Below are 16,501 nucleotides of genomic sequence, written 5' to 3'. Positions count from 1 at the left end.
GAGGGAAGGGCAACTTTATAGATTAGTACACTATACAGATATATGTCGCGACGACCTTTACACAAAATTCAAATTCAAATCCACATCAGACCGTAAGCAGAGGGTATGGGTAAAACTATAGTCATTAAAAGCTGCCGTAATGTCCCACATGAAATTCTATTATCATTAAATAAAAACTACAAAAGCCCAGAATCAATTAACCCAGGAGTCCACCTAAAACTACACGTCCAACCCCAGCAACCTCGCTTTTCACGCTGGCTCGGCTGGCATCTTCAAACTCTCTAACGATACCGCTAACAATTACTTTCCGTAGCTTTGCATCGGCCTTTGAAAATAGCTCGCCAAGAGCAGCATTGCAAAGACCGGGGTGAGAGACAAGAGAAACCAGTCTCGCGTAGCAGTCGATGAGCACGTCACATAGAGTGGTGAATATTTCAAAATAGTCCGGATCAAATGGCAATGAAGGTGTTAGGAGGAATGTATATTCTTCTCCAGGAAGTAGGTCTTGTGATTCGGAGTTGGACGGGAACGTGGAAACGGCAGACGTCCCGCCGGCGGAGGCCATGTTGCCCATGGCATTTATCTCAGAGTGGTGATCTCCCGATTGCATGGGTAGGCCAATCTCCGTCGCCGAGCTTGTCCGCCTAACCTTGGTGGACTGGCCGGACCGCTTGAACATCTGTGGCAGTCTTGCTCGCGCCAATGTTGCGGCTGGCCCACCTTCTACAGAATGGATCTGTTGAAAGGATTCAAACTCAAGAAGTAGAGCGTTGAGAGATTTCAGGTACTCTGACAGTCCCAAACTGACATCCAGTATCGGCGGAAGAGAGAAGCCTAGGAAGAGGAAGTTCATGGCACGACGGGTGAGCTTGCGTTTCTCAAAGTAGGGCATGCGAGCTAGGTCTGCTTTGGAAAAGTGAGTGGTATTGAACCAGTACACCCGGCCATGGTGACTGTCGACCAAGTCAGCACTTAATTCTACCTATATTTGTATAGGTATGACAGGCAGAGGGCAGCTCACGCGCTACGCAGATAGTCGAGTGTTTGTATCCGTTTTGTCGCCGTTTCGTGTATATGGGAATAGATATTGGTGGCACTCTGGGGCCCAAAGTTATTGTTCCCGGTTATCGGCGTTGATATTGCAGAGGTCGTGTTGAATCCCTAGATTCGGTTCAGATGGCAGAAGTAAGCATTGGAATATTTCGATTTACCTCTTTATCTCTAGGTTTTGGAGGCTGAACGCCTGCACCAGACATGATAGCCCGGGCATGGATAGCAGTTGAGTAATCCAGCTTTGCGGTCTATCGCGGGTATATAGAAAAAGGAAATATAAAATGATCAAGAGGTAAATTAAGAGTAGGTAGCTATGGACGTACAGTATTGTGAGCTGATGCCTTTTCAGTCTCGAGCTTCATCTTTATGGCAGACTGCATCTTTCAAGGATGTGGAACCCTCCCCCCCTTCGCCTCTCAGGGTACCAGTATATTACATGCTAAGTCCTCACTGGACTAGCTGGAGCGCCGGGTTGATGGGATAGTCGGTTGACAAGAAAAAAAAAGCGTTGGAGATACGAGAAAGTCCGAATGTTGGAAAAAAGAAGTCGAAGTCAGGGATGGAGAAGCAGACGAAAGAAAAGCCAGAGAAGGTGGGCAAGGGTGACGGTACGGTGACAGTACGGCACATGGAGTTGGCGCAGAGTTGCCGCCAAGTTACCGGTGTTCCTTGTATCGAGGGCGTATCGGCCGGGCCAGGGGTAACTTTAGCTCTCTTTTCTAACACGACAAGAACTCCAGAACTCCACGAAGTACCAATAAAACTGGATAACGACGGTGATAAGAGGATGAAGGTGTTATGGAGATGCGCGACAGACGCCCCTAGCAAGAGATTCTAGTTGATAAAAGAAAACGGAAGAAGACAGCTTCACGCGATCACCTTCCCTCTTCCCCGTGTCTTCCTCCTGTTGCAAAGGTGTTTCGAACTATGGCAGCTTTTGAACGCGGGGCCCTTCCACGGCCAGGACAGTGGCCTGCAGACCCTCAGGAGGACGTTGCCATATCAAAGGACAGGATTTGGGTGGATGGATGTTTCGACTTTAGTCACCACGGTTCGTTTCTTTTTCGCCCTTTGAGCCGATCTGACGTCTGATGCTCTGCTACTCCGTATATAATATGGTGGTTGGTTTTTTCTAATTGGTGGTTTTAGGCCATGCGGGCGCCATGCTACAAGCCCGCAGGCTCGGAAAGGAACTCCTCGTTGGTGTGCACTCAGACGAGGAGATAGCGGACAATAAGGGCCCAACCGTGATGACCCTTGCTGAACGGTCGGTCAATTTTTACTCCGGTTACATTAGACATACCTTCTTGTTATTGATTTGTTACATTCGCTGATGATTAAAGAATTGCTGCTGTTGATGCTTGCCGATGGTCATCACAGTCCATCCCTTATGCTCCATATGTTACCTCTCTAGATTGGATATCCCATTATGGATGCCAGTATGTTGTCCATGGCGATGACATCACCTCAGACAGTGATGGTAATGACTGCTATCGGTTCGTCAAAGAGGCAGGGCGCTTTTTGGTGGTAAAACGCACCCCTGGCATCTCGACAACTGACCTGGTTGGCCGCATGCTTCTATGCACGAAGACGCACTTCATCAAGTCCCTCCTAGCGTACATAACCGGTAAGGAGGGCTCTGGTACCCCGGAAGAGATGGAAGAGGCCGGAAAGAGCCATTTCCAGAGGATCAGAGACTATGCCACAGACGAGACAGGCCTGCGCCCTGGTCCCGAAGTATGGTATTGGAACGGTCCTTCTACTCCTAGTACATCCCATGAACAGGTGCGCCAGCTGGTGGCAGGCGTAAAGCCCAGGCCAGGGCAGAAGATTGTATATGTTGACGGTGGCTTTGACTTGTTCTCATCCGGCCATATTGAGTTCCTCCGTTGTGTGCACTCCGCTGAAGAAGAGGAGGGAACCGCTCGTGGATGGTTCCATCCAGACAAGGTTGCCCAAAGAGTAAAGGAGCACGGGGAGGACTACGGACCTGCGTATATCGTGGCTGGTGTCCATGATGATGAAGTAATCAATCGCTGGAAAGGCTTAAATTATCCAATTATGAATATCTTTGAGCGTGGTCTCTGTGTCCTCCAGTGCCGTGTAAGAATACCTTTTCCCCCTCTCATAACGAGAATACCTAGGCTAAAACTCAACCACAGTACATAAATGCCGTCATATTTGCTGCTCCGTTTACACCTACGGAAGCATACCTGAAAGCCAGCCCCTTTGGATTGGCAGATGTGGTGTATCATGGCCCAACGACTTTCATTCCTCTAACCTTTGACCCTTATGAAGAACCCAGGAAACTAGGAATATTCAAAGAAATCGGCAACCATCCGTTCCAAAACGTCAATGCTGGAGAAATAGTACAGCGAATCATGGAAGCAAGAGCTGCTTTTGAGGAACGACAGAGGATCAAAATGCTTAAAAGCATCAACGAGGCAGAGGTTAAAAAACAAGAGGCTGCTAAGCTTTCTGGGCAAGGTAGCTAAAGTGATTCAACCTATTAATAAGCCCTTGCTCGAGGTTTGTGGTATGCATATTAAAGCTATAAAGTTATTGATGATGTACATGACAGTTCTCTTTCAACAGAGAGTCTTCAGACTTTGGCTAAAGTATATAAGTATATTAAGCCATCAACTTCAGGCTAATTTATGGTCTGCATACTTCACGACATGATTGCCATTACGCTCAAACATTTGCCATCATCTTCTTCGCTAGCTGACAAACCTCCTCACGCTGCTTCTTCCTCCGATCGGTACATTTCTATCATTAGTTAGTAACCCTTTGCACGAAGACGCAAGATTGATAATGGCAAAATAAGGAATATTATACCTTCTGGCGGGCCTTTAGCTGTTTTACCGAATTAGTTGCTGTCGTCACGATGGCGTGATCTTGTTTCTGAAGTTCAGCAAGCATTGCTTCTTGTTCGGAAACTTGTTTGCGGAACAAAGCAGCAGCACGGTTTATTCTCTTCTTCATTATCCTCGTGTTCGACCCCTTGGCGATACCGGCCTCATCCACGCCCAGAACCTCAACAGCAAGATAGGTTATTTTCTGATGTATCTTCTCCCATTCGGCCCATAGCCGGTCCAGGGATCGATTTTCAGCTTCAACAGTTCTCATAAATGTATCCAGATCAATTCCAGATACGCTCACGGAATTAGATTTCGCTGATAGGTCCTTAGGGTCTGAGGTCTGGATTTGGGCAAAGATTTTCCTGCAGTCGACTTGAAATTGGTCTGCCCTTTTAATGTATGCCGTAGTCATTTCATCGAGGCGGTTTTTCATAGTCTCTTCATTGTTTGAAATTGCTGTGTTGAGGTCTTCTGCTAGTTCCTCTCGGGTCCCCTCCAGTAGCCCTGTTGCAAAGGTGTTAGAATAGATGTGGGTGTTAGTACCCAATGTTGAGACTAACCAACAAAGGAGCGTAGAACATCCTGTCCCTCTTTTGCTCTTGCCACAGGTGGATGCTGCCTCGCTTCATCTAGCCTTGAGACCGGGATATTTGAAGTTTTAATATGGACAGCAGAAGTAGCTCTTCTCATATTTGCGTTGCTTCGTGCAAATGTAGTATGACCCGGAGAATGCTGCAGCGCTGAGGGTTGGAGGGTTAGAGCTTGTAACATGGAACGGCAAGGTTGCGAATTAGCCATCAGGTCACAGTGTATTAGTATTTTGAGAGTAATAGTAGATATGGCAACTTGTCCATTGAGAAGGCGGGTAAAAAGAGTGGTGGTAGAAGATATGTAGTGGAGATTTCCTATTTTGGACTCTCTCTATTTTTGATATCAGTACACTCAATTCTCTTCTGCCTTTGGTCACTGACCGTAACGCTTGAAACGGCCGAAACGGAGGATATAGTGGAAGAGGGCAAACTAGAAGCTAGGGGTATAAATGGCAGCGTATATGTGATCTTTTATTATCCATCCATTTCATTTTAGAAATAGTACAAAACATGATAAGTCTACGGGCCACTGAAGAAAGGAGACACATAACCCAGAATTTGACCCTCTCAATAACGCCAACTATTGTAACATATAAAAAGAGATCTTCCCTCTTTAGCAGGCAGACAAAGATTTGATCATTTGATCATTGTTCTGCCTGCACGACTAGGCCCTTCTCTTCGAAGAGTTTTGACAATTCTCCATTCTGATGCATGGTCATCAGGATATCACACCCACCGACGAATTCCTTCTCGACGTACAGTTGTGGGATTGTTGGCCAGTCGGAGTACTCCTTGATCCCTATAGAAAATTGGAAACACAAATCAGCCATGCATTTAATCTTTCTCTTCACAACCGTGACTCTTCTATACCTTGCCTTAGCTCCGGATCTTCTAGCACATTAAATGCAGTGAACTTTTTCGGGTCTAGGCCTTGTAGACCCAAAACTTGAATGCTAGCCCTTGAAAATCCACATTGTGGTGTTTCGGGAGTGCCTTTCATAAACAGGACGACAGGTGCTGAAGCCACTGCCTTATCAATAGCAGATCTGGTTTCGTCCGAGAGTAGGCGTCTTTGCACAGGAGTGAGCCCGAATCCCTTTATCGCTGGATTAGGTAGTCGGGCGAACCGAAGGAGCTGTACCAAATGTGAGTCAGGGTAAAACAATGTCAGTATCGTGTATTCTTACCGACGAAGCTGGTATCCTAAAAGCCATTATGATTGCCGCCACTCTAATTAATACCGTATCAAAGAAAGAAAATATGTCCAGTAGAAATAAATGCGCGGAAGATGTCGAGTTCACTTCTGGGGATCTTAAACTTAGCCACGTGAAATGCGGGTATTATTAATCATAGATAGCCAATCACAGCGCACACAACCCTAAACTCTTACCTTGAGCGTACTATCATTAAGTCGCCATTACATAGTAGGATAGAAAGGAGAAACTAGATACAAACAATTTTCAATTTATTATATAAACTGAAAACGTAGATGTAGATGATCTAAATAAGGGTCTAAGGTTTCTTAGATCGATATCTGTTAAACCAGCAACCTGACCCTAACATGCCCTAACATGCTCTATCACTAGTTTTTTTAATAATCATAATATTATCACTTTGATGTCCGTGATTAATTGTCCCTACAGCGGGTTAACTATACTTTGAATATTTCCTCTACAATCTCTATGCTATGCCTAGATCAATGGATGTCCATCGGGTCGTTGACGTGTCACGTGGTGCCCAACTTCGAATCTACAACTTCAGCTAGATCTATGAAAGTGATTTCTCTCCTATTAATATTAATATAGCATCCAAGTCATATCACTCTCTTAGTAGCTGTTTTATTTACTCCATTAACTTGTCTATTTTCGCCTGGGGGGAGAACTAAGGGCTCGCGCCTCGATATCACTATTATTTTCGATTGTTTCAATTCAAAAGAATATATCTACCGTTGGCAACGAGCTGCCTATATACCAGAACCACGATGAGCGAAGAACTAGCGCCAAGTTTCTCCGCCGCAAACTATGCCCACGATGGGAAAGTTCATATTTTGCTGGCAGCGACAGGCTCAGTTGCTACAATCAAAATACCAAATATAGTCGCTTCGTTGGGGTCTCAGGACAAATTTTCAATCCGTATTATCATCACGGAATCTGCTGCCAATTTCCTCAATGGGCAGAGCGATGAGCAGCCGAGTTTGCAACAAATTCGGCGGATGAAAGGCGTCGAAGGCATATACCATGATGAAGATGAATGGAAAAAACCATGGGTTAGAGGGGCGGATATACTACATATCGAGTTACGAAGATGGGCTCATGTCCTTCTTATCGCCCCTCTTTCCGCAAACTCACTGGCAAAAATGGCGGTTGGGATGGCGGATAACCTCCTGCTCTCTGTCGTTCGAGCATGGGATACGTCCGGTACAATTGATACGAAAAAGCCAACACCACGGATATTTGTGGCTCCAGCAATGAACACTGCAATGTGGAGAAACCCACTCACGAACAGACAAGTTGAAATTCTGGACACGAGCTGGGGCTTCCAACCTGAAACTGGAGGCGGTTGGGTCACAGTCATAAAGCCAATGGAAAAAGAGCTTGCATGCGGTGATATAGGAGATGGCGCTATGGAAGATTGGAGGAAGATAGTAAGAATTATCGAGGAGTACTGTGACGCCTAGGATTAGGGCTAAGTAACATATTTACAGTCTATTAATACAAGTTTATTCAACCCCATCATTGCGGTGACCTCTCCTCCTTAGGACCTTCACCTTCGTCAGATTTTCTTACAGCATAATCACCAAGGAGGCCAAGGGATATAGTGCTCCCGGTAAACCAGCAGCCATACTTGAACCACCACCAACAATCCTTAGGGTCAGTCAGCTTAACTCGCCAGATCATGGTTCCCAATGATAATATAGCGCCACCACAGCTTCCCGCAAAAAAGATGGGCCCTGCGCCAGCCGCTATCCCAGCTGCAGCAAGCAGGCCAACCTGAACTGCTGCAAGACCCATCATAACATATTTGCTATTATCAATATGCGCCAAAGCGATTGATTTTATTCCCGCTTTGGCATCGTCCTTGACGTCCATATGAGCGTATATAGTGTCATAGAGCACTGTCCAGGCCACGTTACTGGCATACAGAGAAGCGCAGGCTGCGAGGGCGCTAGTATCACTCAAGACATCAATTCCCAATGCAGGGAATCCCATCACCGCACCCCAGGAAAATGTCAACCCTAACATGGCCTGGGGATAGTTTGTCACTCGCTTTGCGAGAGGATATGCAGCGACAAAGAGAAGGCTTGGAGTCGCGTACCAGAAGCATTCAAAAGGGAATTGAAGGAGAATAGCAAGCCCAGCGAAGAGCTGAGCACCCGTGAATATAATTGCATCCCTCGGAGTAATTGCTCTTCGCGCAATTGGCCGAAACTTGGTTCTTTCTACATGGGGATCTAGGTTTCGATCCCATAAGTCATTAATTGTACACCCTGCTCCTCGCATGACCATCGCTCCCGCAAAGAACAAGCCAGAAAACCAAGCAACCTCCAGTGGTGTGGCCATTGGCATGGCTAAAGGCGCAGCAAGAAGGGTTGAAAAGAGGCAGGGAAAATATAAATAGTAGGTCCCTGTTGGCTTGTCGAGGCGTATCAACTCTGCATAAGGTATCCATTTCTTTGGAAGAGCAGCAAGGATGCCTGTAGTCGGCGGAGAATATTTCTCTAGCTTTTGACCGGCAATTACAGCAGGCGCGGAGGAATTATGTCGTAGGAAAGGTGTGCGGATCTGGCGTGTCAGACATATCTGTTGAAGCTTTAAACCCCTGGGGGATGTAGCGACGCATATTTTCCTGATCTGTGGCACCCGGCGGCTGGCAAGGGCACCACGGGAGACAGCTAAGCTGGTTCGAAGGTAACTGCCGCTATTAGGCAACATATTGGTCGAAATGTTAGCAATGTGTCTATGTAATGCCCTGGATATCTACCCCCGGAAGGAATTGCCTCCCCAAAAAGGGTTGTCAGCTTCTCTAACTGCAGAAACGGAGTTGAGCCTCTGAACTTGGATGTAATTAATACTTTGAATTCGATCAAATGCTTTTTCCAAGGTTGGCGATTTTTCCGGACAGGGGGTTGTCGGAATGGAAATACAAATGTTCCCGATATCATTATATAATAAATTCACGTGACAGATACTTAACATCATTTGCGTTAAAGAAGCTCTCAATATTTAACAGTTACTTACTTGCATAGAACAGGCCAACTGGGTGAGCGGCTGTTGCAGCGCGACATCTTCACTTATCAGCCATGCCTGGGCTACAGCTCCCACGCGCGGCCTTTGAGCCTATCTCTCCAGATCTGGATTATACAGAATTGGTCGAGTCCACGCCCAACTTCGAACCAGTAACGCGGATTCATTGCGACGCGATCGAAGAACAAGGGATTGAGAGTTTTCAGAAGTTAGTACAGTTTCATGTCATTAGGGCAGGGAAGCCTCTTGTTGTAGAGGGTTACGGGAGCCGATTGGAGAAATGGATTTTTTCTCCGCGCTGGCTCAAAGACAACCATGGCAGCAAGGGTAAGTTACCCTCAAACAATGCATAATAACAACATGCGCAAGTCTAATAACTTCTTAGTCGAAATCGCGAGAGACCTCACCCAGAAGTCAAATGTACCGCTAACTATCCAGCACTATCTTTCCAGTATGCCTGCCCTCACTGACCAGTTCAACGCAACCAATTACAAAGATTCCAGCCGTCAACGTATGTACATGAAGGACATTGATTGTCCTCCAGTCTGGCACGAGAAGCTACGGTCTCTCCTTCCACCATTTCTTTATTACATGAATGAGTCGGTTGCGACTGGCGAAGGAGAGGTGGCACCCGCTGGTGACCTGATGAGTAGCCTCCCCGATGAAATGAGGGCATTGAATATGATGTGCTATATTGGCCACGAGGGTACCTACACCCCTGCCCATCAGGAGATGTGCGCTACTCTTGGGCATAATATCATGGTCGAAGCATCAACTGGGGCCGTGGAAGATGGGAAACCGACGAAACCTGGCTCCTCGATTTGGTTCATGACCGAATCTAATGATCTCAAGGTCGTCTCAGAGTACTGGCTGTCGACGTTAGGACATGATATTGAAATTGAAGATCATTTTGCACAGATCAATGCCTGGAAATCTGCGCCTTTTAAAACTTGGATTGTTGAACAGAAAGTCGGTGACTTCATTTTAATTCCACCACTTGCACCACATCAGGTATGGAATAGAGGCACCCGTACGATGAAAGTGGCATGGAACAGGACAACTGTTGAAACACTTACTCGTGCTTTGAATGATGCACTACCCCGTGCTAGAATGGTGTGCAGGGACGAACAGTATAAGAACAAAGCAATTATTTACTTCTCACTCAAGAAATATTCGAACCTCCTCAAAAAGGCAACCGCTGGCCAAGGCTTGAGATATCCCAGCTTGATAGCAGATTTTAAGCGCCTATTTGCGCTATACACACAGATTCTTTTATCGGAGAGCTTTTCTACACAGTTACCGGAACCTAAGAATGTCGAGCTTGTCCCGTTTTCAAGTAATATTACTTGTTCATATTGTCGGTGCAACATTTTCAACCGGTTTCTTACATGTCCCTCATGCATAGGGAAATTTCCGGATGGGGAGGAAGACACATACGATGTATGCATGGACTGTTTTGTTATGGGTCGAAGCTGTGCCTGCATCTCTAAGCTTAAGTGGGTGGAGCAATTCCGCTGGAAAGATCTCATTCGGGACCACGAACATTGGAGGAATCAAATCGCTACATTTGCTCCTCATAAGAAGGGCAAGCGTGATAAGGATAATTTTCAGCCTCTTGCAGTCGAGCAAGAAGGGTATGGGAAGAAGACTCTAGCAGAAATCTGTCAGGTAGAATTGAAACGCCGTCCTTGGAGAGACATCACGAAACCTATCAAAGATGGCATTGATGATGAGGGTAACAGAGAGTCAGATCGAAAACGGCGAAAGATTTCCAAAGCTGAAAAACATAAGTATAGTCGGTGTCATATCTGTGGCCCAACATTAAACTGGAAGCTCGAGACATGTTCCCAGTGCAATTTACAATGGTGCTACGGCAGCCTTTACAGAGCATTCGACATCATGCCGATGTCAGTGTTGGAGTTGCGGAGCTGGAAGTGTCCGCGGTGCGAAAAAATGTGTCCCTGTGCAAGTTGCAAGCGTCGTGACCCAACCATCAAAGGATATGTACCAACCGAAACTCGAATTGGCCATGATACTAAGAAGATTGCGGATATCAGAAGTGTAGAGTCTTTGGTGGATTTTAGCCATTCCAACCTGTTTTGGCTTAAAAAATCGGGCGAACACCCTGAAGAATCACAAGGCAGCCGCAGGATGCAATTAAGGATAGAAGAAGCAGAGAAGGCTAAAATGGATGATCCAGTTCTGGATGATCACGATTCTGATGACGGCGAGATGCGGGTAGATGGGAACGAAAATAACATATCCAACCTGGATGAAAGCCTAATAGATCCGGCCCTTATGGACATGGGCCATCAAACAGGCTTTGTCGTTCCCGTAAATGCCGTTTTCCGTGAAGACATGACGGACCGTTACCAGCCTACTGAAGGCATTACCTTTGAATACCCTGAGCCAGACCTGCCAAATGAGCACAGTACAGCGCAAGAACCCTTCGTTGATTCAAATCTTCAGCCTAACGGTTTGGTGCCAGAACCAGCCAAGGATGGCGACCTAGATGAGGACGAACCTGGAGATCTTCCCATCGACCCTAGTCTGGAAGATAATACTAGTACTAAGAGAAGACGCGGGGTTGAAGTCGATGATGACTTCACCCCTAGTCGACGATCCTATTCCCGCATTAACTTTTCTGGAGCCCGGAAGGTTGCAACAAGACGGAGTCAACTTCATCCCATACACGCCGATGAACCTGAAGGATCTGCTAGCGATCAGAGTGAGACCGGAGATGCGCTTGAAGAGCAACATTCACGGGCTATGCTACGCCCTCGAACTTCGCGGCCTTCTATAAAGACGGTCAAAGGGTCAACGGTAACTGCTTCGAAATCCAAAGCGCCCCAAGTTGCTGAAAAGGGCAGTGAGGGAACTCAAGCTAATCATGTAAACGAATCAATGCCTGCTCCACGACAGGGGCCTGAATTAGTGGACCCCAGCCTTGATATGAAAAGTCCAGCTAAGCTGGCTGCAAAAAACAAGGCGGCCAAACTCCAGGCGATGGGCCGGATAGAAGATGACGAGAACGACGGATGGGCGTAGAATGTCAATATGGCTGAGTATGTCAGATATCTTTATTTAAATCCGTGGCATAACAAGTTATTGGCAGTTGATAATTGATTAGTGACGCCCTTCAAAGTCGATTATAATTTTAATAATATTACCCTAGATATACATGGGATGCTTCTAGGTTAACTGTTCGTACGTTAGAGTATACGCAAAATACATTTCCCTTCTTGCACGGCTACGCTCCTTTATAGTCATATCGCAAACGTTCAAGCTCGACAAGGTCGACTGACACCATTGTTCTTCGAGCCGCCACGACTGTGAAGAGCACCACTGTAAAAACACACCCACGGATGAAGAATTTTAGCATCTAACTGACTGATTGGAGGAAGATGCTTACCGGCTGGGACAACATATAAAATGTGGTATACATTGTCAGGGTTCCTTTGGAAGCCTAGAAATCCAACAAGGCCCAGGAAGAGAGAAAGAACCGCATTAACCGTTACAGTGAAACGGTTGACAGGGTCTTCTTTCTCCCCCGATAGGCTTATAGCGTGCCTTTCTCTTGACTCCCGTTGCGGTAATGGAAAATATTTCGTGTAGTAGGCTGTTAACAGAAGAGACAGGATGCTAAGTAGCGCTGAAGCCCTATCATAGAAGACAGATTTGTAAGATATAATTGCGGGTATAAATATGAGGCTGGATATGCAAGGAATCAAAGATAGGAAAAACTATGGTTTCCATTAACACCTTGAGCCGTATAGTTGAGAGAGAGAGAGTCAAATACTTGATAAAATGCATTTCCTGCCTCATTATCTTTGCGAAGGGTTTCAATCAAGGCCTCTTGTTCTATACATTTTGTGAGTAGCTGGCTATTTGACTATAACTATCAACTACCACGCCCCTTACCTTGCTCATCTAATTCCGGACGAGTGTCATCATCGCTCTGAGAGTCTGGATATTTAAACGTCTTCCGTAACCGCGTAGAGGGCATGATCTCGATTATTCCTTGTAAACTGACAATTCTCTTTCTCCCGAATGTAAGATTGTTTTCAAATGTTCCTTAAGTGTTGTAAGAAAAAGAGTAGAGAAGTTTCACGTGATAAAAGCAACGTCGAACTATCAAAACTTTTGATGAACCAAGCAACAAAAGCTCACAAACTGTTAATCACAGATTTCTAGCTACAACCATGACTTTCGTACGGGCTCTGCGGCGCCATCGGCCGCTACCGAAACCCAATGTCTTCACCCGCACATCGACATCTCCTCGCCGGACTCTTATTAGCGCTCCTCAGCCAAATAGCGGCCCCCTACTTTCACGCAGAGCAGACCGGGAACTACCTTCACTCGGCTCCCATGGGCGGTGGCTACGCACTATACCAATATTTTTTGCAATAATTGGCATTTCTAGTCTCGCGATATTCAATTATCAGAAGTCTTCGTCGAGCATTGTCAGCAGTACGCTCTATGCACTACGCCATTCACCCAAGGCTCGAGAGCTTCTCGGCGATGAGATATATTTTGCACAGCAAATACCATGGATAAGTGGAGAGATGAACCAGCTTCATGGTCGTATTGACATATCGTTTTGGGTGAAAGGAACTCGCGGAAAGGGAAAGATGCGGTTCAAGAGTACACGAGAGAGCAGATTGGGCCGTGTAAGGAATACTCCATTAAATATGAATTGTACCACTATATGCGCGTATGGATGGGCTAATATAAGATCAACTATGCAGTTCAATACTGAAGTCTGGAGTCTTGAAATGGAAGACGGTACGGCTGTGCCGTTACTCAACCAAACCGAGGAGGACCCCTTCCGAGGTGCAATATAAAAGAAATATTGCATTGACCGAAGATCTATAACTCACATCGCCCCTTTACCCTACGGGTTGTATAATTATAACTTGGCATGGCGTCCGGAAACCATGGGATCACGGATGGGAGGCTGTTCCCTTAATTTATTTGGTTTAAATGGATGTGAATAGCTGGAGAAGAAATAGGCAAGCAAAAAGCCTAGACAATCCAAATTACATTCATGCATATCCCTGCGATTTGGAAGATGAAAAAAAAATACAGTTAAACGCCACTCTAAAGGGCTATTGTACAGTAGATAAACAGAATTTCATGAAACAATACAATGCTCATTCCTCAACCGGGGCAGGCTTTGTAGCCTCGATTTTTGGCCATGGCTTCTTAATTGCATCTTGGATCTTGACGCAACGTCCCTTGGGACCGGCAACGCTCCCTGTTAGATTCTAATAAGCAGGAATTCCACAGAAAAAGAGGGAGGATGTTTAACTAACCCTTGACAACAACAATGCCCTTTTCGGCATCAACCTTTAGCACCTTCAAACTCTGCAACGTTACTTGATGGTTGCCCATCCTGCCAGGCATCTTTTTTCCGGGGTAGACTCTGGAACCACCGCCTTGAGAAGGAGCCGTAGAACCGAGAGAACGATGTGTCAAACTGACACCGTGACTTCTATCCTGACCGTGGAATCCCCATTTCTTCATAGCACCGGCAAATCCCATTCCACGGCTGTTGGACCGAACATCGACATATTGGCCCTCCTGAAACCAATCAGCATTAATAACCTCCCCAACTGGTAGCAGCCCAGTCTCGTCCTTGACTCTAAACTCGTGTATATATAGTTTGGGCGAGACACCATTTGTACTGAAATGGCCCAACATCGGCCTTGTCACGTTCTTTTCAGATTTAAACCCAGACCCAACTTGAACAGCACAATATCCATTCTTCTCGAGTGTCTTGTGTGAAATAACTTGGGCACCGTCTAATTGGAGAACAGTACAGGGAGTCCGTACGCCAGTCTCCGGATCGTAGATGGCTGTCATTCCCTTCTTGATGGCGAGGGCTCCCGTCCGAAGAGGCAAAGTAGCAGCTTTTCGCAGATGAGCTGCTATTGGATGCGATGCAAGAATCGGTACGTCTGCGTCGAGGTGTTTATGGCTGACTTTAGGGGGATACATCGGCTTGATGCCAAAGGACCGTATGGCCGTGGTCACGGTGATTCTGGAGGCATTGCATAATTGGGAGGTTGTGACCGGCGCAAACAATTGCTGTAGAGAGTTTCGAGGTAGCCGCGGAGGCATATTTATTCGTATTCTTTAAATCTCCTCGTTCATTCGATGTTCTTCCGGAGTTTTCCTCGTCGTTATTTAGAAAAAGCTCACAATCCAAAAAAAAATAATCATTTGCCGCCAAGCTTTTTTCACCTTGCAGCTAAACGCCAAGACATGAATTCATCGACTTCAAAAGCTGCTTTTTCTTGTATATTCGAGCTGGAACAAGAAGATAATAGTGAATCAGCCCACATAGCTATATTAAAACATGATATCCTCGCGCGGGTTGGCCAGAGGGCCAGCCAGACAGCTCTTCTCAGCAGTCTTCAGACCGTTAGAAGTGTCCCGGCCGTCGCCTCCATTTCGCAAGGCAGGCATACGACACCAGTCCACAATATCAACATCATCCCCGTTTAAATATATCCGCCCTCAATTCTCGAAAAGACCATATACATACCGAACCTTTACTCGATCAAACTCCACAAACTCCCACGCATCTGCAAAACCCTCGTTCTCCCAGCGCATGCGCACCCTCTCCCGCGAATATGGATGGGCCGCCGTAGGGGTCTACTTCTTCCTGTCCGCACTGGACTTCCCGTTCTGCTTTGCTGCCGTGCGATTGCTGGGCGTTGAGCGTATTGGACACTACGAGCACGTTATCGTCGGCTCAGTGAAGGATGCTATAGCGAAGATATGGCCGAGCAAGGAAGCGGATGCGCGTCCTCGCTCTGAAGACGACAACGAGATAGGAATTGCAGATGATATTGAAGAGGCGCAAAAAGCTAATAGGGGAGAAGCTAGTATGCTATTACTTTTTGGACTTTCTTATATATATTGGCCAGTTAACTAATTCTGTCATACAGGTATATGGACACAGCTTGTGCTCGCATACGCCATACATAAGAGCTTCATCTTCCTCCGAGTCCCGCTTACTGTGGCCGTAACGCCAAAGATTGTCAAAACCCTACGAAGCTGGGGCTGGAATATTGGTAAACGGAAACCCAAGAATTGATTATCGCCTTATATCCCTACATAATAGAGTCACGGGTGGCTTCATGCACTCGTCTGGCACGGTTAAATAGAATCATTGCCCTGTCTACCTTTCCCTAGTCTCATCTCTGTATACACCTCTCTCTCTTTTTTTATCTTATGCATTTGATAGACGGACGCAAAGCACTGTACAATTAGAGTAATGCTGATATTTATTTTGGATTACACCAAATTCCTACTTTCTACCAATTTGTTGGCTGCCAGCCATAAATGACGATATACATTGTTTAGAGATATCGTTTTCAAGGGCACGTTCACTCATTCCATTTATATTTCTCTGGTTTGTTCGTGTACAGCTATTCAGCGAAATTCATACCAGCAGGTAATGAAGCATCTATAGGTCCAACCAAGCCAGCAACAACAACGTTTCACATAAGCCTTCCCGAATAATCAAAAACAGCGCGGAGAAAGGAAGCAGACTTTACTTCCCAAAAAAAAAAAAAAAAAAAAAAAAGAGAAAAGGAAGAAAATGTGAAAAAAAAAACACACCTCGAGTCATTACCGGCTAAAAGCAAAATTGAAGGAAGAAATATGCAGATAAGACGAGAAATAAAAGACAAGGAAAAGGACGAGAATAAGTAGAAAACAGGAAAAGTTTTTTGAGGATAGT

General features: G+C 45.9%; 10 protein-coding genes across 10 annotated transcripts; 5 read left to right on the top strand and 5 right to left on the bottom strand.

The window, feature by feature from the left end:
• Positions 1 to 196: 196 nt before the first annotated feature.
• Positions 197 to 1,433, bottom strand: MCYG_01362 (conserved hypothetical protein; the record flags this gene model as incomplete). Its single annotated transcript, XM_002851212.1, has 3 exons — positions 197 to 953; positions 1,022 to 1,161; positions 1,377 to 1,433. 3 exons carry the CDS (start codon positions 1,431 to 1,433, stop codon positions 197 to 199), a joined length of 954 nt encoding a protein of 317 aa, XP_002851258.1.
• A 547-nt stretch (positions 1,434 to 1,980) lies between these two features.
• On the top strand, positions 1,981 to 3,548 carry MCYG_01361 (phosphoethanolamine; the record flags this gene model as incomplete). The annotated part of the gene is made up of 4 exons (XM_002851211.1): positions 1,981 to 2,104; positions 2,203 to 2,320; positions 2,397 to 3,156; positions 3,198 to 3,548. 4 exons carry the CDS (start codon positions 1,981 to 1,983, stop codon positions 3,546 to 3,548), a joined length of 1,353 nt encoding a protein of 450 aa, XP_002851257.1.
• A 199-nt stretch (positions 3,549 to 3,747) lies between these two features.
• Positions 3,748 to 4,712, bottom strand: MCYG_01360 (uncharacterized protein; the record flags this gene model as incomplete). The annotated part of the gene is made up of 3 exons (XM_002851210.1): positions 3,748 to 3,822; positions 3,892 to 4,418; positions 4,475 to 4,712. 3 exons carry the CDS (start codon positions 4,710 to 4,712, stop codon positions 3,748 to 3,750), a joined length of 840 nt encoding a protein of 279 aa, XP_002851256.1.
• Positions 4,713 to 5,148: 436 nt separating this feature from the next.
• On the bottom strand, positions 5,149 to 5,718 carry MCYG_01359 (monothiol glutaredoxin-5; the record flags this gene model as incomplete). Its single annotated transcript, XM_002851209.1, has 3 exons — positions 5,149 to 5,303; positions 5,375 to 5,639; positions 5,692 to 5,718. 3 exons carry the CDS (start codon positions 5,716 to 5,718, stop codon positions 5,149 to 5,151), a joined length of 447 nt encoding a protein of 148 aa, XP_002851255.1.
• Positions 5,719 to 6,485: 767 nt separating this feature from the next.
• On the top strand, positions 6,486 to 7,759 carry MCYG_01358 (phosphopantothenoylcysteine decarboxylase; the record flags this gene model as incomplete). The annotated part of the gene is made up of 3 exons (XM_002851208.1): positions 6,486 to 7,148; positions 7,306 to 7,374; positions 7,616 to 7,759. 3 exons carry the CDS (start codon positions 6,486 to 6,488, stop codon positions 7,757 to 7,759), a joined length of 876 nt encoding a protein of 291 aa, XP_002851254.1.
• Positions 7,760 to 8,804: 1,045 nt separating this feature from the next.
• MCYG_01357 (JmjC domain-containing protein) lies at positions 8,805 to 11,796 on the top strand (the record flags this gene model as incomplete). The annotated part of the gene is made up of 3 exons (XM_002851207.1): positions 8,805 to 9,075; positions 9,134 to 10,084; positions 10,154 to 11,796. The coding sequence occupies 3 exons, from the start codon at positions 8,805 to 8,807 to the stop codon at positions 11,794 to 11,796; spliced, it is 2,865 nt and encodes a 954-aa protein (XP_002851253.1).
• A 202-nt stretch (positions 11,797 to 11,998) lies between these two features.
• Positions 11,999 to 12,754, bottom strand: MCYG_01356 (conserved hypothetical protein; the record flags this gene model as incomplete). The annotated part of the gene is made up of 4 exons (XM_002851206.1): positions 11,999 to 12,093; positions 12,161 to 12,491; positions 12,548 to 12,609; positions 12,670 to 12,754. The coding sequence occupies 4 exons, from the start codon at positions 12,752 to 12,754 to the stop codon at positions 11,999 to 12,001; spliced, it is 573 nt and encodes a 190-aa protein (XP_002851252.1).
• A 196-nt stretch (positions 12,755 to 12,950) lies between these two features.
• MCYG_01355 (Coa1p) lies at positions 12,951 to 13,592 on the top strand (the record flags this gene model as incomplete). The annotated part of the gene is made up of 2 exons (XM_002851205.1): positions 12,951 to 13,418; positions 13,497 to 13,592. The coding sequence occupies 2 exons, from the start codon at positions 12,951 to 12,953 to the stop codon at positions 13,590 to 13,592; spliced, it is 564 nt and encodes a 187-aa protein (XP_002851251.1).
• A 309-nt stretch (positions 13,593 to 13,901) lies between these two features.
• Positions 13,902 to 14,871, bottom strand: MCYG_01354 (mitochondrial 54S ribosomal protein YmL9; the record flags this gene model as incomplete). Its single annotated transcript, XM_002851204.1, has 2 exons — positions 13,902 to 14,005; positions 14,064 to 14,871. 2 exons carry the CDS (start codon positions 14,869 to 14,871, stop codon positions 13,902 to 13,904), a joined length of 912 nt encoding a protein of 303 aa, XP_002851250.1.
• Positions 14,872 to 15,109: 238 nt separating this feature from the next.
• Positions 15,110 to 15,853, top strand: MCYG_01353 (peptide alpha-N-acetyltransferase; the record flags this gene model as incomplete). The annotated part of the gene is made up of 2 exons (XM_002851203.1): positions 15,110 to 15,641; positions 15,705 to 15,853. 2 exons carry the CDS (start codon positions 15,110 to 15,112, stop codon positions 15,851 to 15,853), a joined length of 681 nt encoding a protein of 226 aa, XP_002851249.1.
• Between the last annotated feature and the right edge of the window lie 648 nt (positions 15,854 to 16,501).

The sequence above is a fragment of the Microsporum canis genome, genomic scaffold (genome assembly GCF_000151145.1).
Source record: "Microsporum canis CBS 113480 supercont1.1 genomic scaffold, whole genome shotgun sequence".
NCBI classification, from domain to species: Eukaryota; Fungi; Ascomycota; class Eurotiomycetes; order Onygenales; family Arthrodermataceae; genus Microsporum; species Microsporum canis.
The sequence above is the reverse complement of the archived record's forward strand: the minus strand, read 5'-3'. Positions and strand labels throughout refer to the sequence as shown.